The sequence below is a fragment of the Suillus clintonianus genome, assembly GCF_016758775.1.
Source record: "Suillus clintonianus strain FC179 chromosome Unknown DEU56scaffold_1, whole genome shotgun sequence".
In the NCBI taxonomy this organism is placed as follows: Eukaryota; Fungi; Basidiomycota; class Agaricomycetes; order Boletales; family Suillaceae; genus Suillus; species Suillus clintonianus.
Window position 1 is genome coordinate 379,329 of NW_024539225.1, and position 22,788 is coordinate 402,116.

At 48.8% G+C, this 22,788-nt stretch overlaps 8 protein-coding genes across 8 annotated transcripts; 4 read left to right on the forward strand and 4 right to left on the reverse strand.

The window, feature by feature from the left end:
• Window positions 1–80: 80 nt before the first annotated feature.
• Window positions 81–4,020, forward strand: DEU56DRAFT_763055 (uncharacterized protein). Its single transcript, XM_041350777.1, has 21 exons — window positions 81–177; window positions 241–271; window positions 324–370; window positions 424–501; window positions 553–744; window positions 812–931; window positions 983–1,099; window positions 1,146–1,269; window positions 1,318–1,414; window positions 1,468–1,580; window positions 1,634–1,731; window positions 1,781–1,875; window positions 1,924–2,042; window positions 2,089–2,158; window positions 2,214–2,385; window positions 2,435–2,620; window positions 2,674–2,766; window positions 2,819–2,925; window positions 2,979–3,159; window positions 3,214–3,711; window positions 3,769–4,020. Exons 1-20 carry the CDS (start codon window positions 151–153, stop codon window positions 3,529–3,531), a joined length of 2,385 nt encoding a protein of 794 aa, XP_041215548.1. The 5' UTR covers window positions 81–150; the 3' UTR covers window positions 3,532–3,711; window positions 3,769–4,020.
• Window positions 4,021–6,726: 2,706 nt separating this feature from the next.
• DEU56DRAFT_867190 (ATP-dependent metallopeptidase Hfl) lies at window positions 6,727–10,094 on the reverse strand (the record flags this gene model as incomplete). The annotated part of the gene is made up of 16 exons (XM_041355411.1): window positions 6,727–6,876; window positions 6,940–7,006; window positions 7,059–7,159; window positions 7,229–7,308; window positions 7,359–7,458; window positions 7,517–7,606; window positions 7,667–7,744; window positions 7,812–7,881; window positions 7,936–8,005; window positions 8,068–8,180; window positions 8,235–8,653; window positions 8,709–8,845; window positions 8,904–8,966; window positions 9,017–9,431; window positions 9,498–9,625; window positions 9,950–10,094. 16 exons carry the CDS (start codon window positions 10,092–10,094, stop codon window positions 6,727–6,729), a joined length of 2,226 nt encoding a protein of 741 aa, XP_041215549.1.
• On the forward strand, window positions 10,032–11,745 carry DEU56DRAFT_4495 (uncharacterized protein). The gene is made up of 4 exons (XM_041346269.1): window positions 10,032–10,048; window positions 10,098–10,136; window positions 10,189–10,889; window positions 10,947–11,745. The coding sequence occupies exons 2-4, from the start codon at window positions 10,118–10,120 to the stop codon at window positions 11,394–11,396; spliced, it is 1,170 nt and encodes a 389-aa protein (XP_041215550.1). The 5' UTR covers window positions 10,032–10,048; window positions 10,098–10,117; the 3' UTR covers window positions 11,397–11,745.
• Window positions 11,536–13,072, reverse strand: DEU56DRAFT_905775 (uncharacterized protein; the record flags this gene model as incomplete). Its single annotated transcript, XM_041356758.1, has 3 exons — window positions 11,536–11,733; window positions 11,786–11,899; window positions 11,954–13,072. 3 exons carry the CDS (start codon window positions 13,070–13,072, stop codon window positions 11,536–11,538), a joined length of 1,431 nt encoding a protein of 476 aa, XP_041215551.1.
• A 232-nt stretch (window positions 13,073–13,304) lies between these two features.
• On the forward strand, window positions 13,305–14,698 carry DEU56DRAFT_905776 (uncharacterized protein; the record flags this gene model as incomplete). Its single annotated transcript, XM_041356759.1, has 3 exons — window positions 13,305–14,115; window positions 14,166–14,446; window positions 14,495–14,698. 3 exons carry the CDS (start codon window positions 13,305–13,307, stop codon window positions 14,696–14,698), a joined length of 1,296 nt encoding a protein of 431 aa, XP_041215552.1.
• Window positions 14,699–14,872: 174 nt separating this feature from the next.
• DEU56DRAFT_721857 (GrpE-domain-containing protein) lies at window positions 14,873–15,663 on the reverse strand (the record flags this gene model as incomplete). Its single annotated transcript, XM_041347708.1, has 2 exons — window positions 14,873–15,349; window positions 15,397–15,663. The coding sequence occupies 2 exons, from the start codon at window positions 15,661–15,663 to the stop codon at window positions 14,873–14,875; spliced, it is 744 nt and encodes a 247-aa protein (XP_041215553.1).
• Window positions 15,664–15,775: 112 nt separating this feature from the next.
• Window positions 15,776–19,808, forward strand: DEU56DRAFT_763092 (formate--tetrahydrofolate ligase-domain-containing protein). The gene is made up of 14 exons (XM_041350778.1): window positions 15,776–15,828; window positions 15,893–15,921; window positions 15,987–16,120; window positions 16,174–16,512; window positions 16,558–16,795; window positions 16,852–16,963; window positions 17,018–17,408; window positions 17,459–17,642; window positions 17,693–17,750; window positions 17,801–17,850; window positions 17,897–18,780; window positions 18,831–19,135; window positions 19,190–19,357; window positions 19,413–19,808. Exons 3-14 carry the CDS (start codon window positions 16,083–16,085, stop codon window positions 19,466–19,468), a joined length of 2,823 nt encoding a protein of 940 aa, XP_041215554.1. The 5' UTR covers window positions 15,776–15,828; window positions 15,893–15,921; window positions 15,987–16,082; the 3' UTR covers window positions 19,469–19,808.
• DEU56DRAFT_4676 (peptide N-acetyl-beta-D-glucosaminyl asparaginase amidase A-domain-containing protein) lies at window positions 19,408–22,200 on the reverse strand. The gene is made up of 12 exons (XM_041346373.1): window positions 21,956–22,200; window positions 21,877–21,903; window positions 21,800–21,820; window positions 21,629–21,747; window positions 21,419–21,574; window positions 21,236–21,366; window positions 21,103–21,183; window positions 20,878–21,041; window positions 20,411–20,828; window positions 20,224–20,353; window positions 20,080–20,169; window positions 19,408–20,032 (listed from the first exon to the last, which is right to left on the reverse strand). The coding sequence occupies exons 1-12, from the start codon at window positions 22,099–22,101 to the stop codon at window positions 19,776–19,778; spliced, it is 1,740 nt and encodes a 579-aa protein (XP_041215555.1). The 5' UTR covers window positions 22,102–22,200; the 3' UTR covers window positions 19,408–19,775.
• Window positions 22,201–22,788: the final 588 nt, after the last annotated feature.

Sequence of the window (22,788 nt, forward strand, 5' to 3'; positions counted from 1 at the left end):
AGTCACAGATTTCCGTGACGGACACAGTCACAAGAATGTCACGAGATTCTCGTCACGGCGTCACGGCATTTGTGTGCGCGCGTCGCGCGACAATACATTTCTGGTTCGTCTTCAGACTTGCTTGCCACCGTATCTGCGAGCTCGGTGTTCATGAAGTTCTTTATCGACAATCTACCTGTTTGTACCGTTATATTTGGTGGACTTGAGAAAGAAATATGACGCTGAAGTCCTCTACTTCAGATCATCTTCCCTTATGATCGAATTTACCCTGGTCCGTCCATTCAAATGACAGTCATGCTTCACGCTGACTCTGCTGCCTGCAGAACAATATGCGTACATGTGTGATCTCAAACGAACCCTGGACGCAACAGTACAGCACACGTAGATATTGTTCTGGCTGATGCGCTGACTGGTTTCCTCTAGGGGCACTGCGTTTTGGAGATGCCTTCAGGAACAGGGAAGACAGTTTCACTACTGTCTCTGATTGTGTCATACCAACAGGTATGTTTCTCAGTTCGCATCGCAGCGGATTTCTAAAGCCCGTCTCTCTAGTTCTACCCCACGAAACGGAAACTCATCTATTGCTCACGAACGGTTCCGGAGATTGAGAAAGCATTGGCCGAGCTGAAGCGTCTCATGGCGTACCGGATAAAGTTCGCGGAGACGCCACAACAGAAAGCAAAAGAAGAAAGTTTCATGGGACTCGGACTCACGAGTAGGAAGAACCTCTGCATACACCCAGATGTGGGTACACACTTTATCAACGAAAATGAAACAGCCTGTTCTATGGCTGATATTGCTACCTATCCAGGTTTCTAAGGAAAAGAAGGGCAAGGTAGTCGACGCCCGTTGTCGAGACCTAACCAATTCTGCTACATGTGAGAAAGGACGCGCAAATCCAGGTTCAGTCGATTTGTGCGATTGGCATGAGGTGAGGAAGTGAACTTATATTAATTGCTCCATAGGTGTTGACTCAGCTTAGAACCTGGGTAAAGGCGAACCTGGGTCCTTGATACCCCCTGGCATATGGACACTAGCCGATGTTCTTCAGCACGGACGAGAGAACAAGACATGTCCATACTTCACAGTTCGGCGAATGGTGAGTGACGTCAATACTATCCAGTATCACTCATCAACTGTCCAAGATGCCGTTCGTGGATGTCATCATCTACTCATTCCACTATCTGCTTGATCCCAAAGTTGCCGAACAAGTTTCCAAGGAACTCTCAAAAGATGCCATCGTCGTGTTTGACGAAGCCCATAATATCGGTAGGACCTTGTTGAATGACTATTTAATTTTTCTATAATTCATTGCAGACAACGTGTGCATCGAGTCATTGAGCATTGACTTGACCAGACCGATGTTAGACTCAGCTGCACGCAGTGTCGTGAAATTGGGCGAAAAAATCGAAGAGTTAGTGTTCTGTATATTATTGTGATGGCAGGTCTCAAGCGCCTTCTTTTCAGAATCAAGACAACGGACGCGGCCAAACTACAGGACGAGTATGCGAGACTTGTCGAGGGGCTACAGGAATCGGCGGCGGATGCTTCTGACGAAGACGCATTCATGGCTAATCCAGGTTCGTCGAGAAAGAAAACAGCCCTCCACTCTATACTGAAATTGTCGGGAAAGTTCTGCCAGACGACCTCCTCAAAGAAGCCGTTCCAGGAAACATCAGAAAGGCCGAACATTTTGTGGCATTTTTGAAGCGATTCGTGGAGTATCTCAAGGTTCTCAGTTTGACACCCATGTGGCACACTCCACTGACAGTTACTATAGACCAGGATGCGCGTTTTGCATGTCGTCGCTGAAACGCCATTGTCATTCCTACAGCACTTGAAAGATATCACTTATATTGAACGACGACCATTGCGGCAAGTATTGCTTTCTTTCCGCCAGTATTCTCTAATGTTAGCCGCCAGGTTTTGTGCAGAACGACTACAGTCGATGATCCGTACATTGGAACTTAATCGGCTCGATGAGCACTCGGCATTGCAGAAAGTCGCAAGTTTTGCAACACTTGTTGCTACGTACGAAAAGGGTCTGAACACTAATTCTCCTTGGCATCGATATTAACTCTGTTACAGGGTTTTTATTGATTCTTGAACCGTTTGAAACGGATAACGCAACCGTTCCTAATCCCATCTTCCACTTCACGTGAGAGTTTGGTTGCCCATTCCGAGATTGATTACCTGCTCAGCATTAATTTCAGATGCTTGGACCCGTCCCTCGCAATCAAACCTGTGTTCGAGCATTTCAGCAGCGTCGTAATAACTTCAGGAACTATCTCCCCGTTGGACATGTATCCAAAGATGCTGCAATTCACCCCCGTCGTGCAAGAAACATATCCCATGACGCTCACACGCAACGCTTTCTTACCGTTGGTGAGTTTTGTCGCTAACCTTTGTGCTCTTGTCCGCTGACAAGTGAAAGGTCATCACGCGAGGAAGTGACCAAGTCGCCATCAGTTCACGTTTCGAAGTCAGAAATGACCCTGCCGTGGTTCGCAACTTTGGAAGTATTCTTATTGAGTACAGCAAGATTGTACCGGACGGCATTGTGGCCTTCTTCCCAAGTTACCTTTACATGGAGTCCATCGTCGCAGCTTGGAATGATATGGTAAATTTGTTTGTCTCAAGAAATGAAATTTCACTCGTTTATCATTTGCGCAGGGCATTCTCAATGAGGTCTGGAAGAACAAGTTGATATTCGTGGAAACGCCAGATGCGAACGAAACAAGCATCGCTTTGGAAAACTATCGTCGAGTGAGAAATCCCATGCTAGAAAGACGTTTGGCTACTCACAGAACTACCACAGGCTTGTGACAATGGCCGAGGAGCTGTTCTCCTGTCGGTTGCGCGTGGCAAAGTGTCAGAGGGTATTGACTTTGATCACAACTATGGGAGAGCTGTGATCATGTTTGGGTTTGTGATTAAATTCATAGATCAGAGCCGGCAACTGATATTATAGCAAATAGGGTGCCATACCAATACACCGAGAGCCGAATATTAAAAGCACGGTTGGAGTATCTGCGTGACGCATACCGGATAAGAGAATCCGAGTTCCTTGGTTTTGATGCCATGCGCAACGCCGCTCAATGCGTCGGACGTGTCCTGCGAGGTAAGACTGATTGGGGTCTGATGGTGTTCGCAGACAAGGTCCGTCTATCTTTCTTTCACAAACAGTTGTTGACTGACTTGTCACTGTGACAGCGTTTTGCCCGTGCCGACAAACGGGCCAAGCTACCCCGGTGGATCAATCAATACATCACGGAGGTTGCTTCTAATCTCTCCACGGATATGGCCTTGACACTTTCCAAGCTCTTCATGCGCACGATCTCGCAGAATCCAAATGAAAATCAAACTGGTGTATCGTTATGGACACTAGAAGATATTGAGAAAGCGCAAGCAAAACAGAAGGAGCAAGCACTGCTCATGGAACAACAACAACAAGAGCAGGAGGACGACATGGATGTCGAGTATGGAGACGGTGGGATTGATGATGACGCGGTGATGGGCTTGGATGTGTAGCTATACATAGTAGAGATATAATTTCTAGGGAGGGAGATCCTTCCGAGGTGGCAAGCAAGAACACTAACCATAAGTGAAAGATTGGAAGAATACATTAGGTGATCCAAGACATGATATATATATACAGATTGTCGTCGGGGTATCCTGTCATTGGGGGCACTTTGGACATATTCCGGGAAGCTGTGAAAGACGACATATGAACATGCAGACCAAATTAAAAATGGAGAAAGTGGGTACTTCTAGTGTGATCAGCCGCTGGGGTTGACTGGAGAATAACAATAAGCGACCCAAAGCTTCGCGGAAGCAAATAACGCGATCTTACTTATAATACCGACGGCAATTGCACGGTCTGACCGGTGATCCGCACGTGGTCGGATGACTGGTACTGAGCATGCAGTCTCGTGCATAACAATCAATGTAAGTGTCGCCTTGAAATGTGAGGTGACCGCATGTTGTATTTTTCGTGAAACGTAGTTGTCGGTGGCACATCTATGTGGCATATGATGAAAAGGCTATTTCAGTTTTGATATGACGAAGAAGTTTGAATGGGTCTTACACTTCGTCGGCGGCGGTAGGACAACGCTAATAAGCAAGCGACTAGTTTTGAGTTTACAAAATGCACTGCTTTTCATGACTTCGTGAGATCTTCCCGGCGGCATCGTTATTGGCAGGTGGCACGGGCTTACCGCAGATCGCTGGGCAGGAAAAAAAGGTCGTCGGTGTTGAGGTATACAGAGGTCCAGGCGGGGAGACCCTCGAATGCTCCTGCTTTTAAGCCGAGAGTGCGCGCATTATAATTAACTATTACATACGATTCATCTCGCGCTAGAGCTCCGCCAACTCCCGTGTCATACCAGTTTTTGACCCATAGGAGAGACCTTTCATCTGCTTTCTGGCAAAAAAAAAGTACAAGTCTCAAGATCTCAGGGATGACGGTGCGAACTTTGGGCGAAATTTTCACCCTTTGACCTTGTTTGCAATTGATCGACGTTCATGCCGATGGGCGCGATGCCAATGGAGACGTGAGCTTGTATTCCGCCCAAGGAAATTCTTTCCCGAACTCGTGGTTCCTTTCTCCATTCCGTGGAACGTTCAAAAGGTACGATCTTACCGACATGCTTCTCTTCCTGGGTATCAAATCCCCTTTTGTCCCTCTGTAGCTCGAAGGCTTACAGGATTCCAGGAAGTTTTATAAATAAATCGACATTTTGTGAGATCCACAGACTTGTTCGTCAAAATCAGTCGGGGGGTGAGGCGGCAGATTGAGGACTCATCGACAGAGTCCACAGGTCATGGACGGACCTTGTTACGGTGGCCTACTTGGCGGCCGCCTCGTGATTTGTCAGAGCAAAAGCTTGAAGCATTTTAGCGGCTTCGCACCTCCAAAGGTGGTTGGGTTGTGTTACAAGGTTAGGCTCCTATCCAAAACACGAACGAGCGTGTGGATTATATTTTCCCGTCTCCACTAGATCGCACTGTCATTCTGACTTACCCGGTGCACATAGCCGGGATCAGCGCTGTTTTTAAAGAGTTATTTCTTGCTGAAAAAACTCTTCAACTGGTCTTCATTTCGGAACGGCGACGTGTTCTCAACTTCCAAATTTACATGAACATTGCTGCGTGCTCCTGCAAGTCAACCATGTTAGACAATGTTCCCACCTCGGTCAATCAGATGACATGTCTCTTGCCCGCATGTTGCCGTACACAAGGGCTAAGGATTGTGCAGATTTTCCAGATCCCCTCTCCATTTGGACAAAATTGTCAATCGATGAAATCCACCACTGATCAAGAAAGCCGAATTGAAGCCGCGTCAATGTCACTGGTAGTCTTTTGATCTTTGCTCTGGAAGTTCTTCCACGACTTCGAAACCCCGCGCTGGAATCGGCAAAATTTTGAATCGTGACGTGCGGGCAATATGATATACATCCGCATTCTCTCGGCGATCGATGCGGCACCAGGAAGTATTATTCTTGAACTTAATGCATATCTGCGATAACAGCCTCCCTTGATGGGACTATATGCCTTTAACAAACCTTTATAACATTCGGTGAAAGGCGAAATCCTGCAACTGAGTTCAGCTATCACATACTTGATAAAGAATGTGAGAGTCACGGTACCGATATTAGCCTTGGCAGAGAAGTTGCTCGTTGTTTTTAGTATACATGATTATAACAAGGCCCACCGGTAAACGGCACCCGAATCCATCTTTTGATGCGGTAGAGCTCAGATAGAACAATATTCTCCTGTCGCCTTATTCTGCTCGATGTTCAGTCATCGACCGTGAGGTAAAATGTCTTCGCCGTATAAGCGCGTGGCTTCCGCATTATAGATTTGATGCTCACATGGTACCGCGAATGTCAATTAATTTACTCACGTTGAATTGAGGAACTTACGAGGATGTAACCATCTGCACTGTTGTTATCAGAGCATGGTCCGGATTTATTGTTAGATTGACCTCGAGTTTCTGAATTTGTGGCATGCTGTGGCATACATGCTGCTGCTTCAATACGTGATTGGGTGACACCATATCAGCATCTATCAGTATCAAAAACTTCGTTGACCAGATGCATCTGTCAGTGCGTGGCGTGACGTTTCAGGATGCCGTCTTCATACCGATCCATACCGATTCATATCCGTCTTCGGCTCTGGCAACTGGTTAATCAATGGCGCCAAAAGCATGTCCACCCCGGGAACTGAAGGGATGCCATCGCCATGACAGGCTTGGCCAGATGGACGTGTAGAGACGTTTAGTCACGACTATACACGCTATAGTAATAGCGATGGCAATTTTGTGTGAAAGGGACGCGGTTCTTGTCCGGTCGTCGAGGATCGGAGACGAGGCGACAAGTGCACAACGAAAACGTGATGGGTTGCGCATAACAACGGTCCACTGACGTACAGAATTAATCAGCGACCCATAAAACTCGCGGTGTAAAGCTTGCCAGAGGCATCTTCTTGACTTAATCCCACCTTGCCACTTGATGCAAATAACAAGTTCCCCGCCTGAAGCTAGCTTCTATTGAAGATGTCACGGAGATCATTCAACGTTCGTTTTTGCAGATCTCAAACCAAGAACAGACAACCGCATAAAAAGCGAGGAGATCTCCCTGGCTCAGCCCTGAGATATACAAAACATGCATTATACGTCCTAACCCCCAACTTAGTCTAATGTTCGTGCAAAAAGTAAGATGCACCTCATGTCAGTGCAGGAATTTCCTCTGACGCAACCTCCGCGACCTCATCGTGGGAAATCTTTTCCTTGATATTCCGTATTGGCTCGCCCCTGATGACCTTCTTTACTTCCTCGGCATCCAAAGTTTCGTGTTCTACTAGGGCGTGCGCAAGCTGCAGGCGCACAAACGGAAGGTGATGAGATGCAAAGAGTACCAGGAAAAGGGATGCGCTCACCCGATGTAGTTCCTCTTTCTTTTCTGTTAGGAGTTTGGTCGCCCGCGCCTCACCTTGTTGCAGTAATCTAACGGCAGCACAGTCAGCGTAATGGCAACAACTCAACAGAAGGTACTCGCTTGGTGATTTCCGCATCTATCTTCTCCCTTGTGGCAGGGCTTATCGCTTCATCTTGATCACTATAGAATACTGGGCCAACTTTTTCCGAGAAACCCCATTTCTACAGATGTCACCAAAGTAGTGGTGAGTCACGTAATGCCTCGAGAGAAAGAATTTGATTTATGCTAACCTTGACCATAGCGGTCGCAGTGCGAGTGGCATGCTGGAGATCAGATGAGGCGCCACTTGTGAGGCCACCAGTCCCATAAACTGAAATTCCTAGTCAGGAGTTGTGGGAGATCAGGGTGAGAAAAGCTCACTAAGTCCCTCCGCTACGCGACCGCCCATGCAAACGTCAATCGTAGCTTTGAACTCCATCTGTGTTACTGAGTACCGGTCATCTTCAGGAAGTTGGGAAGTCTGATAAATGCAAGAATCAGTAAGATTCTTCGTCTTTTGAAAGGTCCGAGGCACGCACAACGCCCAGCGCATGACCACGGGGAACACACGTGACTTTGTGGAGGGGCATGGCACCTTCTGTATAAAGAGCTGTCAGGGCATGTCCTCCCTACAACCGTTCATCAGACTTCGCAATTTCTCCGCGAGATTCGTGTGGCTGATGACGCACCTCATGATAAGCTGTCAACAACTTGTTCTTCTCGTCAATGTATGCGCTCTTCCGCTCGGCTCCCAAAAGAATGCGATCCTACATGAATGTGAGATAGGGTCAGAAAATCGACCTCTAACTTAGCCGGCAAATGAAGAACGCGTGCCTTGGCCCATTCGAAGTGCTTTAATGTGACCTCACTGAAACCTTCCTTTGACGCTTGTATGGCCGCCTGACTAAAATTTAATGCGTCAAAGTTTCTGACAGACAAGAAAACGTGTTGCACTCACTTGACCATGTTTTGCAGTTCAGCACCAGAGAATCCTGGCGTACCCCGCGCTAGCACTTTCGGATCGACAGCTAAAGGTAAGCCCATCATGATTTAGTGATAGGATTGTACCACGTAGCAGAAAAAAACGTACCAACGCTTGCGACCACTTCTTTCATGAAATGTTGAAGCAGTTGGACTCGGCCACGGATATCGGGCAAAGGGACCGCGATGATCCTGTCAAAGCGGCCCGGGCGCGTCAAAGCACTACACAAGGAATTGTCAGGGACCAGGACCAAATATGACAAGCCTAGCACTGACAGATCCAAACTTTCCGGGAAGTTAGTCGCGGCTATGACGATGATGCCTTCAGTTTGCAAGAAACCGTCCATTTCAACCAACAGTTGATTCAATGTCTGTTTCATGTAATGTTGGTCTCTATGACTGCGCTTCCCACCAACAGCATCCAATTCGTCGATGAAAATAATGGCGGGCTGTCTCTTCCGAGCGGTTGCGAAAAGTTCTCGGACACGCTTGGCACCAACGCCCACGAACATTTCCTCGAACTCGGAGCCGGATGCGAAGAAAAATGGCACTCCCGCTTCTCCGGCAATAGCACGTGCGAGCATGGTTTTACCGGTTCCGGGAGGTCCTGTTAGCAAGACGCCTTTTGGAAGTTTACCACCAAGAGTTGCAAAGACAGTGGGATCCTTGAGAAATTCTACGATATCGTGGAGTTCCTAGATGGGCATGAAATTTAAGTCTTCTCAAGCAGTCAATAAGCTGCAAACTTACCTCTTTCACTTCGTCGACACCATGGACGTCGCTAAATCGTATGGTTCTCTGTTGAAGTGGCTCAAACTCTGCTTGCCGAGGAACAGGTTTTAGCAAGCCAGAATTCTCCAAGAGCACAGACAAGATGACAAGAATGACTGTCAAAAGAACACGAGATTTAATGACCTGAAGCTCATCATCTGATAATGCACTTACAGAATCCACCCAAGGCAGTCAAAACTAAGAACCGCACAAGACGCATGATTGTAGATCCTTTCGCTGGAAGCGAGGTGAGAGGCATGTATTCGTACATTTTGAGGACCACTTACGTTCACTAATAGTGACATGAATCGGATTACCACTTACGCCACTGCCCTTACTCAGGGCAGCTGCAAGATTTGCCATGTCCGTGCTCTGAGAAGCCGAAGCACCGTCAAGACGAGAGGCCGCAAGTAAAGGTTCTGCACGCCCAGCAAGTACATCGGAAGCAATCTGTTGACTTCGGGATGGGGGTGGTGTGGGTGATGATGTTGAAGGAGCGTCAGATGAAGGAGGCGAAGTGGTAGTCGGAGAATCGGTTTGTGAAGCGTCTGAGGCGGTAGTAGTACCATCGGCCGAAGCAGCAAGAAGCGAATCGCGTCTGCGAACGGCCAAGTTGACAGAGGCCTCTTGACCAGTCTTGAGCAAGGATGTAAGGTACAACTGGAACGCCGCATCGGACTGAAGAAGCGGCGATGCTGAATTCTATCAAAAGCGAAATAATTCATGAGTTAAATGAGCCCACAGATATGAAATGCAAAACATATTTACGAATTCGCACATCCTCTCCCAACGAGTTATTACTACTTCATACCCAGCTTTCACTTGTGTGTCTACAAGAACTTGATACAGGGCCAGCTGCTTGGCAATATCATCTGGATTTGCGTTAGCATCTGCTTCTAGACGAGCGACCTTCGCAACGACCGCTGGGGCAGGTGTAGAAGATGCTTTTGACCAAGGGAATAATGACAGCGCGCGTCGTAGACACGGCTGCGCACTTAGTGGTTGGAACCGGGTTTGGGCTATTAGTGGGGATGCTTTAGATGCGAGCGTAAATCTTGAGAAGGGTTGTATTGGTCGAGAATTAGAGAACGAGCGGAATGGTAAATATGACTTTGGAGGCAGAGAAGCGACTGAACGCCCTTGGGCGCGCAGGATACCCGGTAGCTATGAAACAGGATGCTCAATACAGTAGCGTGCGATCAAACTGACAATTGGCTTACCAGGAGGTGAACGGACATGCACCGGAAAGTATGAGGGAATGGTGCTGTGCAAGCGACAAGAGCTTCCACCGTACACGCAAGAAAAACCGTCAACGTTATGTAAGCCGACATCTCTCTTTTGGATATCGAGACTGATTAGAATCATTAGATGATGTTTTGAAACTGAACATGACTGACAAGCAGAAAGGTGAGCCGCTCACTAGTTCATCAAATCTGTTCTGAATAGTTGTTGCTACCAGTCATCGTCGCTCTAACCTCTGCGTCCGAGACATGCACCGCTGCACTCTCCGCACTCTCTTCCCGAAATCAGCGCGATAAATCTGAGCCCCAAACCTCCGACCTCAGCGTGATCCTAAAAGACCTAGACTCTCTCCTTTCGCTCATATACAACTCCAGCACCAAACTTGCTCTCGCGCTCAAACCATCATCTCCTACATACTCCGCTTCTCTACCTGTGATCGTGGATCTAACGAAATATACTTCTGGGATCGCACATTGCATTCATATTTTGAATCCTGAATTACATGGGACGACACTTATTAAGGAGGTGCAGCATGAGGTGACGGTTATTTTGGAGGCTTTGCGTGCAATCGTGCAGACCTTTTTGAACCTTGCTGCCCGTGGTCCGTCGATAGCAAGGAGTGGCTCAGCAGGAGAAGAGTATCTAGTCCGGACAGGCACTCTTCACGATCTCATAACCCAAGCGCGAGGGCCCAACGGAATACCAAAAGATAACATATCTGCAATCTGTCGAAGATGGAAACAGGATCGAGGGGCTCTCGAAGATGGTCTTCGAGAGGTGTCTGAAATGATAGACGGAGCCGAAGGGAATGAAAGCGATGATGTCGATGACGATGATGATGACGACGGTTGGGGTGAGCTCGGTTTAGCTGACTCAGGAGCGAAGATGGACAAGGACGAGCTGGCGCGTGCAAAAAATGTACAGCACTTGTCTGCTACTTTCAAATCAGTTCTTTTTAAACACGTCATTTGTCAGGTTCACTCGGTACTGCGGTTAACCACGTTATTGCACAAGCGTATCTTCTTGGATCTGCTGTCTTTTACACCGACCCCACCGCCTCCAAGCGTTGCTCTAGATGCCTTGCTTTTGCAGTCACACGCACTCCTTGCTGCGTCCGACGAACTGGTCTCCTCGTTGTATGCTCCTCAGAACCCTGCTACGATCAGGAAGGAATCGTTGGCGCTGCTGGGTATAGTTAATGCACTCCAGATGCAGCTACGAATATTCTTCCCCGATACGGCCTCCATAGAACAACAGCTCTCCGCGCTCAGTATCGAGGGAGATAAGTCAGCATCGACACCTAGCAAACCCACGGCCGACAAAAAGTGGTTTGATCTTTGTTTCGACCAGGTAACAAAGACATCCGCCAATCTCGTGTCGCCTATGTACAAGCCACCCCCAGGAGCCGGCCAGAAACCAAGATGAGAGACGCGACGAAGTGTCGGTTGTGCTAGCAAAGAGTATAGAAGGGTTTGTAATATTGCAATGATGTATTTACAGGCTAGGTGATAGTGTTGCGTGTCCGAAAGCAAGATGTACAAGTAAAAACATAACAAACCAAGCTTCAAGCCTCTCCCTCCTCTTTCGTGGCACTCTGGCTCCGCTCCCTGTGGTGTCGTAGACGCGCCCTCTCCTTGTCATACTCCTCTCGGAACTTGGCAGCAAGGAAATTTGGGTGCAAAGCCATGCTATTGTGGGCTCTGAGTTTCTGTTCAAAACCTGCGATCTTGTCTGCTTGTGACTGTAGATCGAAATGATGTTTCTGCTTGTGACTCAGAAACAAAGATCTGATGCGAACAAGAGAAAAAACGAACAGCTTCTTCCGCACGCTTAGCTTTTGCTTCATCACGCATCTTGTTCAGCTCTTTCCTTCGTTCTTCCTCCTTTTCCCTCCTGTTGAGTCCAGACCGAGGAGTACTACCGCCAGCCTGCAGAACAAATAATCATGTAAACGTGCAAAAATATTGCCACAACCGTCTTACCCCTTTAAAGAGCTCAGCGTACACACTTTTATCTCGCAAGTCAAAGTCTGCTGCCCCCATGAGACCTGCAGCCTTACGCTGCGAAAGAGCAGGTGCACTGATTTTTGATATATCATCAGTTGAAGGTGGTGCCTTGGAGGAAGCGGCGGCGGACTGGGATTGAGCGGAAGTGGCAGTTGAAGCAGAAGGTTTGTTCTTCTTAATTGTTGGGAGTTTACGCTTCTTCAGTTCGGGCGGCGGCAAGGCGGATTGATCAGATGCGACAGCAGGATCGACCACTGATGGTGGATGAACGGAGGGCTCGTCATCTGCAAAGAGTTCAGATATCTGACTCTGGGCTGTGACGCTGGTAGACACAGATGGGGTGCCAGGAGGAGGTATCTTGCGCTCGTCCTTGATCATGATCTCCTTCTCTTTTTCCTTTTCTTTTCCACCCTTCGCCTTGCCACCCTTCCCCAAAACCAGTTTGACCTTGGTAGTTTTAGGCTTCGCAGACGAAGACGCCTTTGCTTTTCCACCACGCTTTGGCGCAGCTTCAGGTTCAAACTCTTCTTCTTCGATATCTGGGAATGGTTCGTCAAGGAAATCATCCTCGTCCATGAGGTCATCAATGTCGACTTCGGCATCCTCTGCGTCGGAGGAAAACACCGGTTGTCTCTTCTTCTTGGCTGCGGTTGCAGAATCTGCCCTCTTTATATGCTTCGCACCCACATCCGCCTTACTCTTCTTCCGAGCTTGACCGGGAGCAACTGGAGCGGTGGCGGCGTGTTGGTCGATAGGGTCAGGCGGTAGAAACCGCGTCTCTTCATCTGCATCCACCTCCCCATCAACATCTACATCCATATCATGATTCGCTTCATTATGTTCATGGCCCGTCGATGCTAGTTCTGCAGTACGAGAGCGTTTGACGCGTGGAGGCTCAAAGCCAGCGTCCGCAGCGTCGTCAAATTCTTCCTCATCAGAATCGATGAGGAGTCTCTTTGATAATTTTCGTTTGCTGAGCGAGGGCTTATTTTGATGAGCTTCCTGTGCGTTGATACACAGAAATTGTTCACCTTTGAGTCTGCCGAATCCCTGATGGCGACTCGGGACATCAGAGCTCGAAGTGGCTGTGCTCATAACCAAGTTTGGATTTGTTTGAAGCTTTTAGACAACAAGTACAAACAAACGCGTAAATTAACAAAGTTGAGCATTAGAGCAGGAGGACCAACAGGTGAGCTTGCAACGGTTCATCGAGGACTAGTACTCATCGGTGGCTTCTAGTGAGAATAACTCACGCTAAATGCGTTTACCTGGATCACTATGGCGAAATATTCATGGGAGAGGAGTACCCTCGCGGCACCTCGCTAACATGGCCGCCAAACGACCGTGTCATGTCACGGTGCTAGGTGAAGAGTACCCCACCGACCACATGACAAACATATCTCCCACAATTGTGTCTAAGCTCCCACTGAAACTACACACACAACCCTCGCATCCCCTCAGTACTCTCCGAGCACTCATAGAATCCCACTTTCCCTCATACGCTCACCTCTCCTCGCTCTCTCCCCTCGTCACTCCGTATCAAAATTTTGATCTCCTGTCTTTCCCAGCAGACCATCCTGGCCGGTCCGTGACAGACAGCTACTATGTCAACAAGGACCTCATGTTGCGCACTCACACTTCTGCACACGAAGTCGAGGTGTTTGGACGCGGAGAGACAAAGTGGTTGCTTACCGCAGACGTGTACCGGCGCGATGAGATAGATGGGTCGCATTACCCTGTATTCCACCAAACAGAGGGCGCGCGGATCGTTTCAGCAAACGCAGCGGGCATGAAGGAGATCGAAGAGGACAACGAACGCCTCGTAGCCCATTTGGAACGGTCCAGTATAGAAATTGAAGATGTCCCCCATCTATCGCCTACGAATCCTTGCCAGCCAGCGCATGACCCGAAACATACGGAAATAATCGCGAAGAATCTGAAATTATCCTTGAATAGTTTAATGCTACATTTGTTCGGTGGACGTGTTGGTGCTACCGACGACCCGCTTAAAGTACGGTGGATAGAGGCTACTTTCCCGTGGACGACGCCAAGTTTTGAGGTCGAGGTCTTCTTCCGTGGTAAATGGCTGGAAATTCTCGGCTGTGGAGTCATTTATCAGCCAACACTTGACAATGCGAGTACGTTGATGTCTTGACATATTATAACGTGACGAATAACGCGTTAATAGATGTTCCCGACAAGCTGGGCTGGGCATTTGGTCTTGGTCTCGAACGGATAGCGATGATTTTATATTCTATACCCGACATTCGTCTATTCTGGTCCCAGGACCCGCGCTTCCTCTCGCAATTTAAGCAAGGCGAAATCACCACATTCAAACCGTACTCGAAATACCCTGCATGCTTTAAGGACGTGAGCTTTTGGCTCCCCGAAGGCGAGACACTTCATGAAAATGATTTCTGCGACCTTGTTCGGGACGTAGCTGGAGATGTGGTGGAGGACGTGAAATTGGTGAGTTTTGTCCTGAACTGAGCGAGAATTGACCTGACGTCCGGGTAGATCGACAGTTTCACTCACCCGAAAACTAACCGGAAGAGCCTTTGTTACAGGATAAATTATCGTTCGATGGATAGGTATGCCCCTGTCAGTTTGAAAAGTTTCTCTCTGACCTTGAATAGATCACTTTCGAACGATGAGGCCAACTCTCTCAACACACAGGTCATTTCCTGTTTGGAAGATCGGTTCAGAGTTGAGATTCGGTGAATTAAATGTGCTAAAATAATATCTATCGTGCATGCAACCCACCCACACCGCTCATAGAGGCTCCAGAGTGCTTACTAGTGTATCTAATAGTCCTCCCAGTACCTGCCCTGCTCGGCAATGCATACCCATCACCACAAGTGCCACCTAAACTCCGGTCCATAGCAATGACATAGGTCATGATGTGTCCTGCACGACGCCAACCTGCGCCGCCCGCAATAGTCGATCTTTAATCGTGTACCCGGTTTTCTGGCACTCTAATATAGTGCCAGGTTCCTTTCCGGGTATCGGAGCTTGATACAACGCTTCGTGTTGATTAGGATCAAATTTATCACCGGTAGGGTCAAATGGTTTGACGTGATATTTGAAGAGTGTAGAAAGTAGTAGACGGTGGGTCATATCGACGCCCTGATGCAGTTCCTTAAGGTAGGTTTGGACGGATTTTGAATTGGGTGATGATGAGTCTGGGGAGGGAGAGTCTGACTGGGCAAGAACATCCTCTGGTACGGACTTGAGGGCGAGTGCGAGAACATCTACGGTTTCCAACAGGTCACCGGCAAAACGGGTGATAGCAAAGTCACGTTGCTGCTCTTTTTCACGAGCAGCATTGCGTTGCAGGTTCAAAAAGTCTGCTTGCAGGTACTGTAACCGACTCTGGGGAACTATCAGAACGCGTGCAGTGTTCAAGGGGGGATGCTGACCTTTAAATCCGCGGTTTCGGCTTCTTTTGCTTTGATGGTTTTGAGCAACTCAGTCTCCGGTGTGACTTCTGTCTTGTCGGTTTCTACCTCATCCGCCTCCGTCTTTTGCTCTGTAGCAGGAGCTTTGTCATCAGAGTACTGTCGTGTGCCTAGTACTATTCGTCGACGGTGAGATGACAGCGCATCTCGTGAGGAGCGACCGATTGTTCTCGACGACAGTGAAGCCGTAGAAGAACGAAAGGCCTGACGGACGTATGCAGAGTTCATGATAATGATATAGGAAAGAGAAAGAGGAGAGGTGCCTTATGAACGGAGACAAACGCGTCCAAAATTTTCGGAAGAGTCGGGTCGTGGGAACGAGTTACGTATCTGTTGACGAGCCTGTTCCATGTTAACAGGGAAGTCACCATTGAAAAAAAGAACTGTGAATCTGTTGGTTTGGCTCCTGCTTTTCCCGTGTCACTGTCTTTCTAATTTTTCACCGTCTATCATTTAGCTGCATAGTGTTGTGTGTAATTTTCTTCGGTTCGTGGGTTGGTTTGCGCGCTACAGATAACCAAAAGAGGTAACTTGATATGATATTTATTAAGCTGCCTCGCCCACCGTTTCGACCTTTCCTTTTATCTTCCATTTCAACATCTTCTTCGGTTCCAAATCGTCCAAGATCCATCTTTGTTTCTACCATCATGACCGCCCAGATCATCGACGGCACTAGCATAGCCAAGTAAGTCATCCATTATCCAAGTCCAGCCTGTCCTAATCAATCACGTGGTCTAGGTCGATCCGCGATGATGTCGCGCAGAAAATCAAGGCGTTCCGAGCCCAATACCCTCGGTTTCAGCCTCAGCTTGTAGTTGTGCAAGCTGGAGAGCGTCCCGATTCCACCACCTACATCCGCATGAAAGCTAAAGCTGCAGAGGAAGTCGGCATCAAGTTCAATCACGTCACATTCCCAGAAGCGGCTACGGCAGAGGAGATCATCCAGGTCGTTAAGAAGCTTTCAGATGACGATACTGTTAGCGGTGTCCTTGTTCAGCTCCCTCTTGGGCCCAATGTCAACGCGGACGATACCCGCGCTGTCACTGAGGCGGTTTCTCCCGAGAAAGATGTCGATGGGTAAGTTGTTTTCATGTGGGAAATCACTTTTTCTGAGGGATTCAGCTTCCATGCGTACAACATCGGTCACTTGTCTTCGCGCGCCGCTTCCCCGTTGTTCGTTCCGTGTACTCCAGCAGCTGTCATTCGTTTGTTGGAAAGCACTGGCGTATCAATCGCTGGTGCAAACGCAGTTGTGCTCGGCCGCAGCGACATCGTCGGAAACCCCGTGGCTGCACTCCTGAGAAGTCGCGATGCAACTGTCACCCAATGCCACAGTCGCACCAAGAACATTGAACAGATCGTCAGTTCCATCTATTATCAGATATCATATCGCAACTTTCTCACACTCACTTGCAGGTCAGCCAAGCTGATATCGTGGTGGCTGCTATCGGCCAGTCGGCATTCGTCAAAGGTTCGTGGGTGAAACCCGGCGCAGTTGTTATCGACGTTGGCATCAACTTCATTCCGGGTATGAATTTTCTCTTGGCATACGATCCGAGTTATTTATATGGATAACCTTTAGACGCGACCAAGAAATCAGGTCAACGCCTTGTTGGTGATGTCGATGAAGACGCGTTTGCTGTGGCTTCGCACATCACTCCTGTTCCAGGAGGTGTTGGCCCAATGACTGTTGCTTTACTGATGGAAAATGTGTACAACTCTGCTGCCCGTCTCTGGCAAAAAGCTCGGGAACGCAAAATCAAGCCCTTGGCGCTTGACATCAAGGAGAAAGTTCCCAGCGACATCGAAATTGCTATGGCTCAAACCCCGAAGCCCGTCACTCAGCTTGCAAAAGAGATGGGGCTTCTGCCCGATGAACTTGAAAGCTATGGCAAGTTCAAGGCCAAGGTCGAGCTTAGCGTTTTGGATCGCTTGGCACACCGCAAAGATGGGAAATACATCGTTATTGCTGGGTAAGATTACCGGAACGGGTTTTGTCGTTTAAAATTAATTCATTTTACAGTATCACACCCACTCCTCTGGGTGAGGGCAAATCTACGACTACCATTGGCCTTGCTCAAGCTCTGGGCGCCCACCTTGGACGTCCGGCATTCGCCTGTGTGCGTCAGCCTTCTCAAGGACCAACATTCGGTATCAAAGGTGGCGCTGCTGGTGGAGGTTACAGTCAGGTAATCCCTATGGACGAGGTATGCTGTCTTTCTTTAGATCCTATCTCGCCCTAATGTTCTTTGCTCAGTTCAACCTTCACTTGACTGGTGATATACATGCTGTCACGGCTGCCAACAACTTGTTGGGTAGGCTCATTGAATTTGTTCTGACACTCGATCCCTGACTTTGAGCACAGCTGCTGCTCTGGACGCTCGTCTGTTCCATGAGGCGACTCAGACTGACAAGGTATGTAAACATTCGAAAACTTGTTACACAAGCTCACTTTCTCCAGGGTCTCTTCAGTCGTCTTGTACCCTCCAAGAAGGGCAAGCGTGAGTTCGCGCCCCTCATGCTCAAGCGCTTGAAGAAGCTCGGTATCGACAAAACCAACCCCAACGAGCTAACGCCCGAGGAAATCAACCTCTTTGCACGCCTTGACATCGACGCCGAGACTATCACTTGGAACCGCGTCCTCGACACGAACGACCGTTTCCTGCGCAAAGTCACTCTCGGCCGTAACCCCACCGAGAAAGGCCACGAGCGCGAAGCTGGGTTTGACATCGCTGTGGCTAGTGAATGTATGGCCGTGCTGGCGTTGACAACTGATCTGGTTGACATGCGCGAGAAGCTTGGCAACATGGTCGTCGCCACAAGCAAGCGTGGAGAGGCCATCACTGCTGATGACATCGGTGTCGGAGGCGCACTTGCCGTCCTCATGAAAGACACTGTCAAGCCCAACTTGATGCAGACACTCGAGGGTACCCCTGTTTTCGTCCACGCCGGTCCCTTCGCTAACATCGCCCACGGAAACTCTTCCATCCTTGCGGATCGTATCGCCCTGAAGCTTGCAGGAACTGAGGAGGGTGACTCTTCTGACCGCGTTGGCTACGTTCTGACCGAGGGTGGTTTCGGTGCTGACATGGGCATGGAGAAGTTCTGCAACATCAAATGTCGTGTTAGCGGTCTCAAGCCTGACGCTACTGTCATCGTTGCAACTACCCGTGCACTCAAGATGCACGGTGGTGGACCTGAGGTGTCGCCTGGCAAGCCTCTGGCTGATACCTACACCAAGGAGGATCTTGTCACCCTCAAGGAAGGTTGCCAGAACCTCGCTAGGCACATCGAGAACTCCAAGAAGTTCGGTGTCAAGGTTATCATTGCTATTAACCAATTTGCGTTGGTGCTGCTTTACTTCACGCACTGGGTGTTCGCTTACTTTGGTTTAGTTCTGATACCCCTGCAGAACTTGAACTCATTCGTCAGCAGGCTCTGGCTGCTGGTGCTGATGCCGCGATAGTGAGCAACCACTGGGCAGAAGGTGGTGCTGGTGCACGCGCTCTTGCTGAAGCAGTCGTTGCAACTTGCGAAGGAGAATCCGGCTTCAAATTCCTCTACGACCTCAACCTCCCCATCGCCCAAAAGATTGAGATAATCTGCAAGGAGATATACCGCGCGGCTGGTATCGAACTCAGCGACCACGCTACCAAGCAGCTAGACACTTATACTCGTCAAGGCTACGGCAACCTGCCCAGTACGTCCTTGTTCTCTGTATGCCTGTGGAGTTATATTTATGCCGTTCATTCAGTTTGCATGGCAAAGACCCAATATTCATTCTCTCATGACCCGTCCCTTAAAAATGCCCCTTCGGGCTTCACCGTTCCCATTCGTGAAGTGCGCTTATCTGCTGGAGCTGGTTTCCTATACCCTATCCTCGGAGACATGCAGACCATGCCAGGGCTTGGCACACGCCCAGGTGAGTGATACCATGTGCTTTCTCCAAATCTATCTCACGAGAAATCGCCGCGCAGGATTCTGGGAAGTCGGACTTGACCCCCAAACTGGGCGTGTAGTCGGATTGTTCTAGACGGCTTTGCTCTCGCGCGCTCAACCATTGCGACAAGGTACATAGCGGTTACTGAATCTTCATCAGATTTCGCAGCTTCCACGCTGGAAGCCCCGTCTCAACACGGAGCTGTTTGCCGTTCAACACGTGCATAGGTCGCCGTTGAGGTGTTGTAGACTTGGGTTATTTAAGACGGTGGAGGGAGGGTGCTGGCACGCCCGGATATTGCTCTTCAGGCTGCTTGGACGGTCTTGTCGGGCGGCACGTGTACCATGCGTTGAATAAATAGCTGCTCACATGTATTCATGATGTTATCGCTACGACTTATCTACGGTATACCCACGACCTTTGATGCCTGTCCACCTGGGAGTCTTGCACCGGGGATGGACTCTGAGTTAGAAGCCAAAGGAGACGTGGGTAAAGGAGTGGTTGCAAGGCTGCCGCTCTGCCTGTCATAGGTGATCACGTCATATGCAGCGTCTACATCCCTAGCGTACGTGTTGCCCTTTAGGTCGGTGTATGAAAAGGTGTTGTTGCTGGTTCCGTTCCCACTGTTTCCCGTGGTTGACAAGGTGAAATAACCCGCTGAAATACTGATAAATACATATTTCTTGCAGAAAAAGAGATCGTACCTGTCTGCTGGCGCTCACTGATGTCAGATCCCAAGATGAAAGGCGCAGGGACAAGCTGACGGTTGTACGAGTGGTCGAACGTGGTATAAACTGAAGCGAAAAATGGTCAGTCATGCAACGCAGGTCGAACCGGACAAAACTTGCATTGTAACTCGGTATCATTATTAACCAGGTATATCATGTCGATGTACAGGGGATAGTCAAAGTTGTCGGTAAGAACCTGGACTCCGTTGTGAGTTGAGATGACTGAGCCGGATGATGTCTGCGCGACGTTCTGGGATGAATGTATTGAGTAATGAGCAAATTATTGGGAATAGTGGTAGGTCCCGACCTGAGTATTGGCGTTGTTGAGATAATACTGTGTGTTTGTAAAGTCCAAGCTCTGCTGGAAAACGACATTGTTTGTCGTCCCACTGCCGCTGACGATGGTGGACTCTATTTTGAGGGAGCGCTGAGCCTTTACTGTGATATTGACATCTGCGCCGCCGATGCTCGCTGTTGTCTCCGTTATTGCATAGGGTTGAACATCGTATGTTGTGATGCTGCCCGTCGTCCGTTTGCCAGACGGATCCGTGACCACCTGCAAGAGTCCAGAAACATACCAGTTCTGATTGAGAGTGTGGTTTGCTTCAGCGGAGGCGACGTCCAAAGTCACATTATGAGGGAGGCCGTCGGCGAACACCGGTGCAAAGGGTGTGAGATCAAGGAAGTAAGTAGGAAGGTCGATTGCACCATATGATGTAATTGGCCTGTGAACAACATGGGCGAAAGAAACACTGGGAAAGAACAGAGTCATACCTCCAAACTGAGGGATTAATGCCTCCAGTGAAGATGACAGCATATGGAAAGGCTACACCAGCAACTTGACCATCCACGAGGAGACGGACCTCACGGAATGGGCCTCCACCATATGTTGTGTCAGGTGGAAGATAGCTGAGATATTCGTCAGCTGTGTTGTAGTACTTGAGAGGAGAATCAATCAGTGATTCGACTTCCAGTTATTCGCAACAAACTGTCTCTCACCCAGAATTCCTCGTCTCCATTGCCGGACGCAAAGAGCTCGGCATAGATTTCGACAGTGTTTTGCGGGAGTGTCACGTTGAGCTGATAGGGTTTACTAAACATTCATAATGCAAAGGGAAAGGGAAAGGCGTACAGAAAATGCTGGCGGGACAGAAGCCTCGTTCCCAGTGTTATTTCGCATCGTAGATATCGGCACAATCATATTAGATTGTCCAGCAGTAGGGTATTCCCCAGACGATGCATAGAAAGTCGCATAAAGGCTGGCTGATGCGTAAATTAGCACGGCATTGTCTGTGACGAAACGAAACTCGCATACTCGCATACTGCCCAGTGTAAGTGGATGACACAATGTTGTCAAGTTCGAGAATGAAAGTTCCGGGTTTGGCAAACAAAGGGATGTAGCGAGTGACATCTTTCGTATAAGTCCAAATGATACCATCTTTGGTTGGCTCTGGAGTTGAAGTGCGCCAGACTAGTTCCAGATCAGCCCTTGCCATGGAATGCCTCGCCGTCAAAAAGAACATACTTTCCGTGTTCTGGAACGTGAAGATTCCAAGGCGGTCAAACTGGGTCCCGTTTGATGTCACTGTGAAGTTGAGCGTTACTGCTGCCCAAGAACCGACCGCGCCGCAATCGGTCGGTGGACTATACGGAGTCGGATGAAAGTTAACGCAGTGAAACACAAGCAGACACTTACGTGTACTCTACGATCTCTGGACTGGAGTGGAAAGTCAGCTCAACTTTGGAACTTTCACCAGTCATAGACTAACTGACTCTCCGTATGAATTAGCAAATGTACGCCTAGGAAGTAATAGCTTTAGAGTTCGTAAACGCCTCGAAACGAATCACTCACTCAAGAATCATCGTCGTGCATTTTTGCCCACCGTTTGGAACCGGAGGCGGCTCAGCGACTTGGAAATCGACTAGGACCTGGGCACTGGAGAGCGTGGCAAGCAATACACCTGCCAGTGGTGCGAATGCTTTAACCTTCGACAACATCGATTGCACCTATAGCGTCAGCAGTGGGAAGCGGACACACTCCGTGCACACGTGGGGGACTGAGATGTTGCTACCCAGCAACATTGTATATTATATTCGCAGGATCATCTTCTCAGTCTACAGGAAAAAGATGACCGTGATGATCACGCGTTATATGACGGCACCACGTGGATTACCTACAATAAACGTTGAGTGAGTCGGAAGCTGAGCCCACAGCGTTGACGTTACTCGAAGCCGTGCGTTGCAATCATGATCGTCTAACCACGGGGTCGCGCCCTCAGGCTGGCTGCTGGGGTGTAACGGAACAGGAAATTCGGACCAGGAGTTGAGGCGTGAGTAGTAACTTCCGTATATAAATCGCGGGGTGCGTCTCCCAGATTTACACTTGTAGATCCCTCCACCGTGATCCCATTGTCTCCATATATATATCTATGAACTCTCCATGCCTCCCAAACATCTGATCGTCCTTGTATCATGTGGCTCCTCCAACCCTATCACATACGGAATGCTCAAGATAGCGAATGACTTCTTTCGACAGAACAACGACTTGTGTCATATATTCTGGGCATGCAACATACATATCAGAGGCTTCTAGATGACTGTTCCGCTCTGAAACACTACCCATCACTCTCACCTATACGTGGGAGAACATTGTCGCATAAAACCCTGCGGTGGATATATACGGGG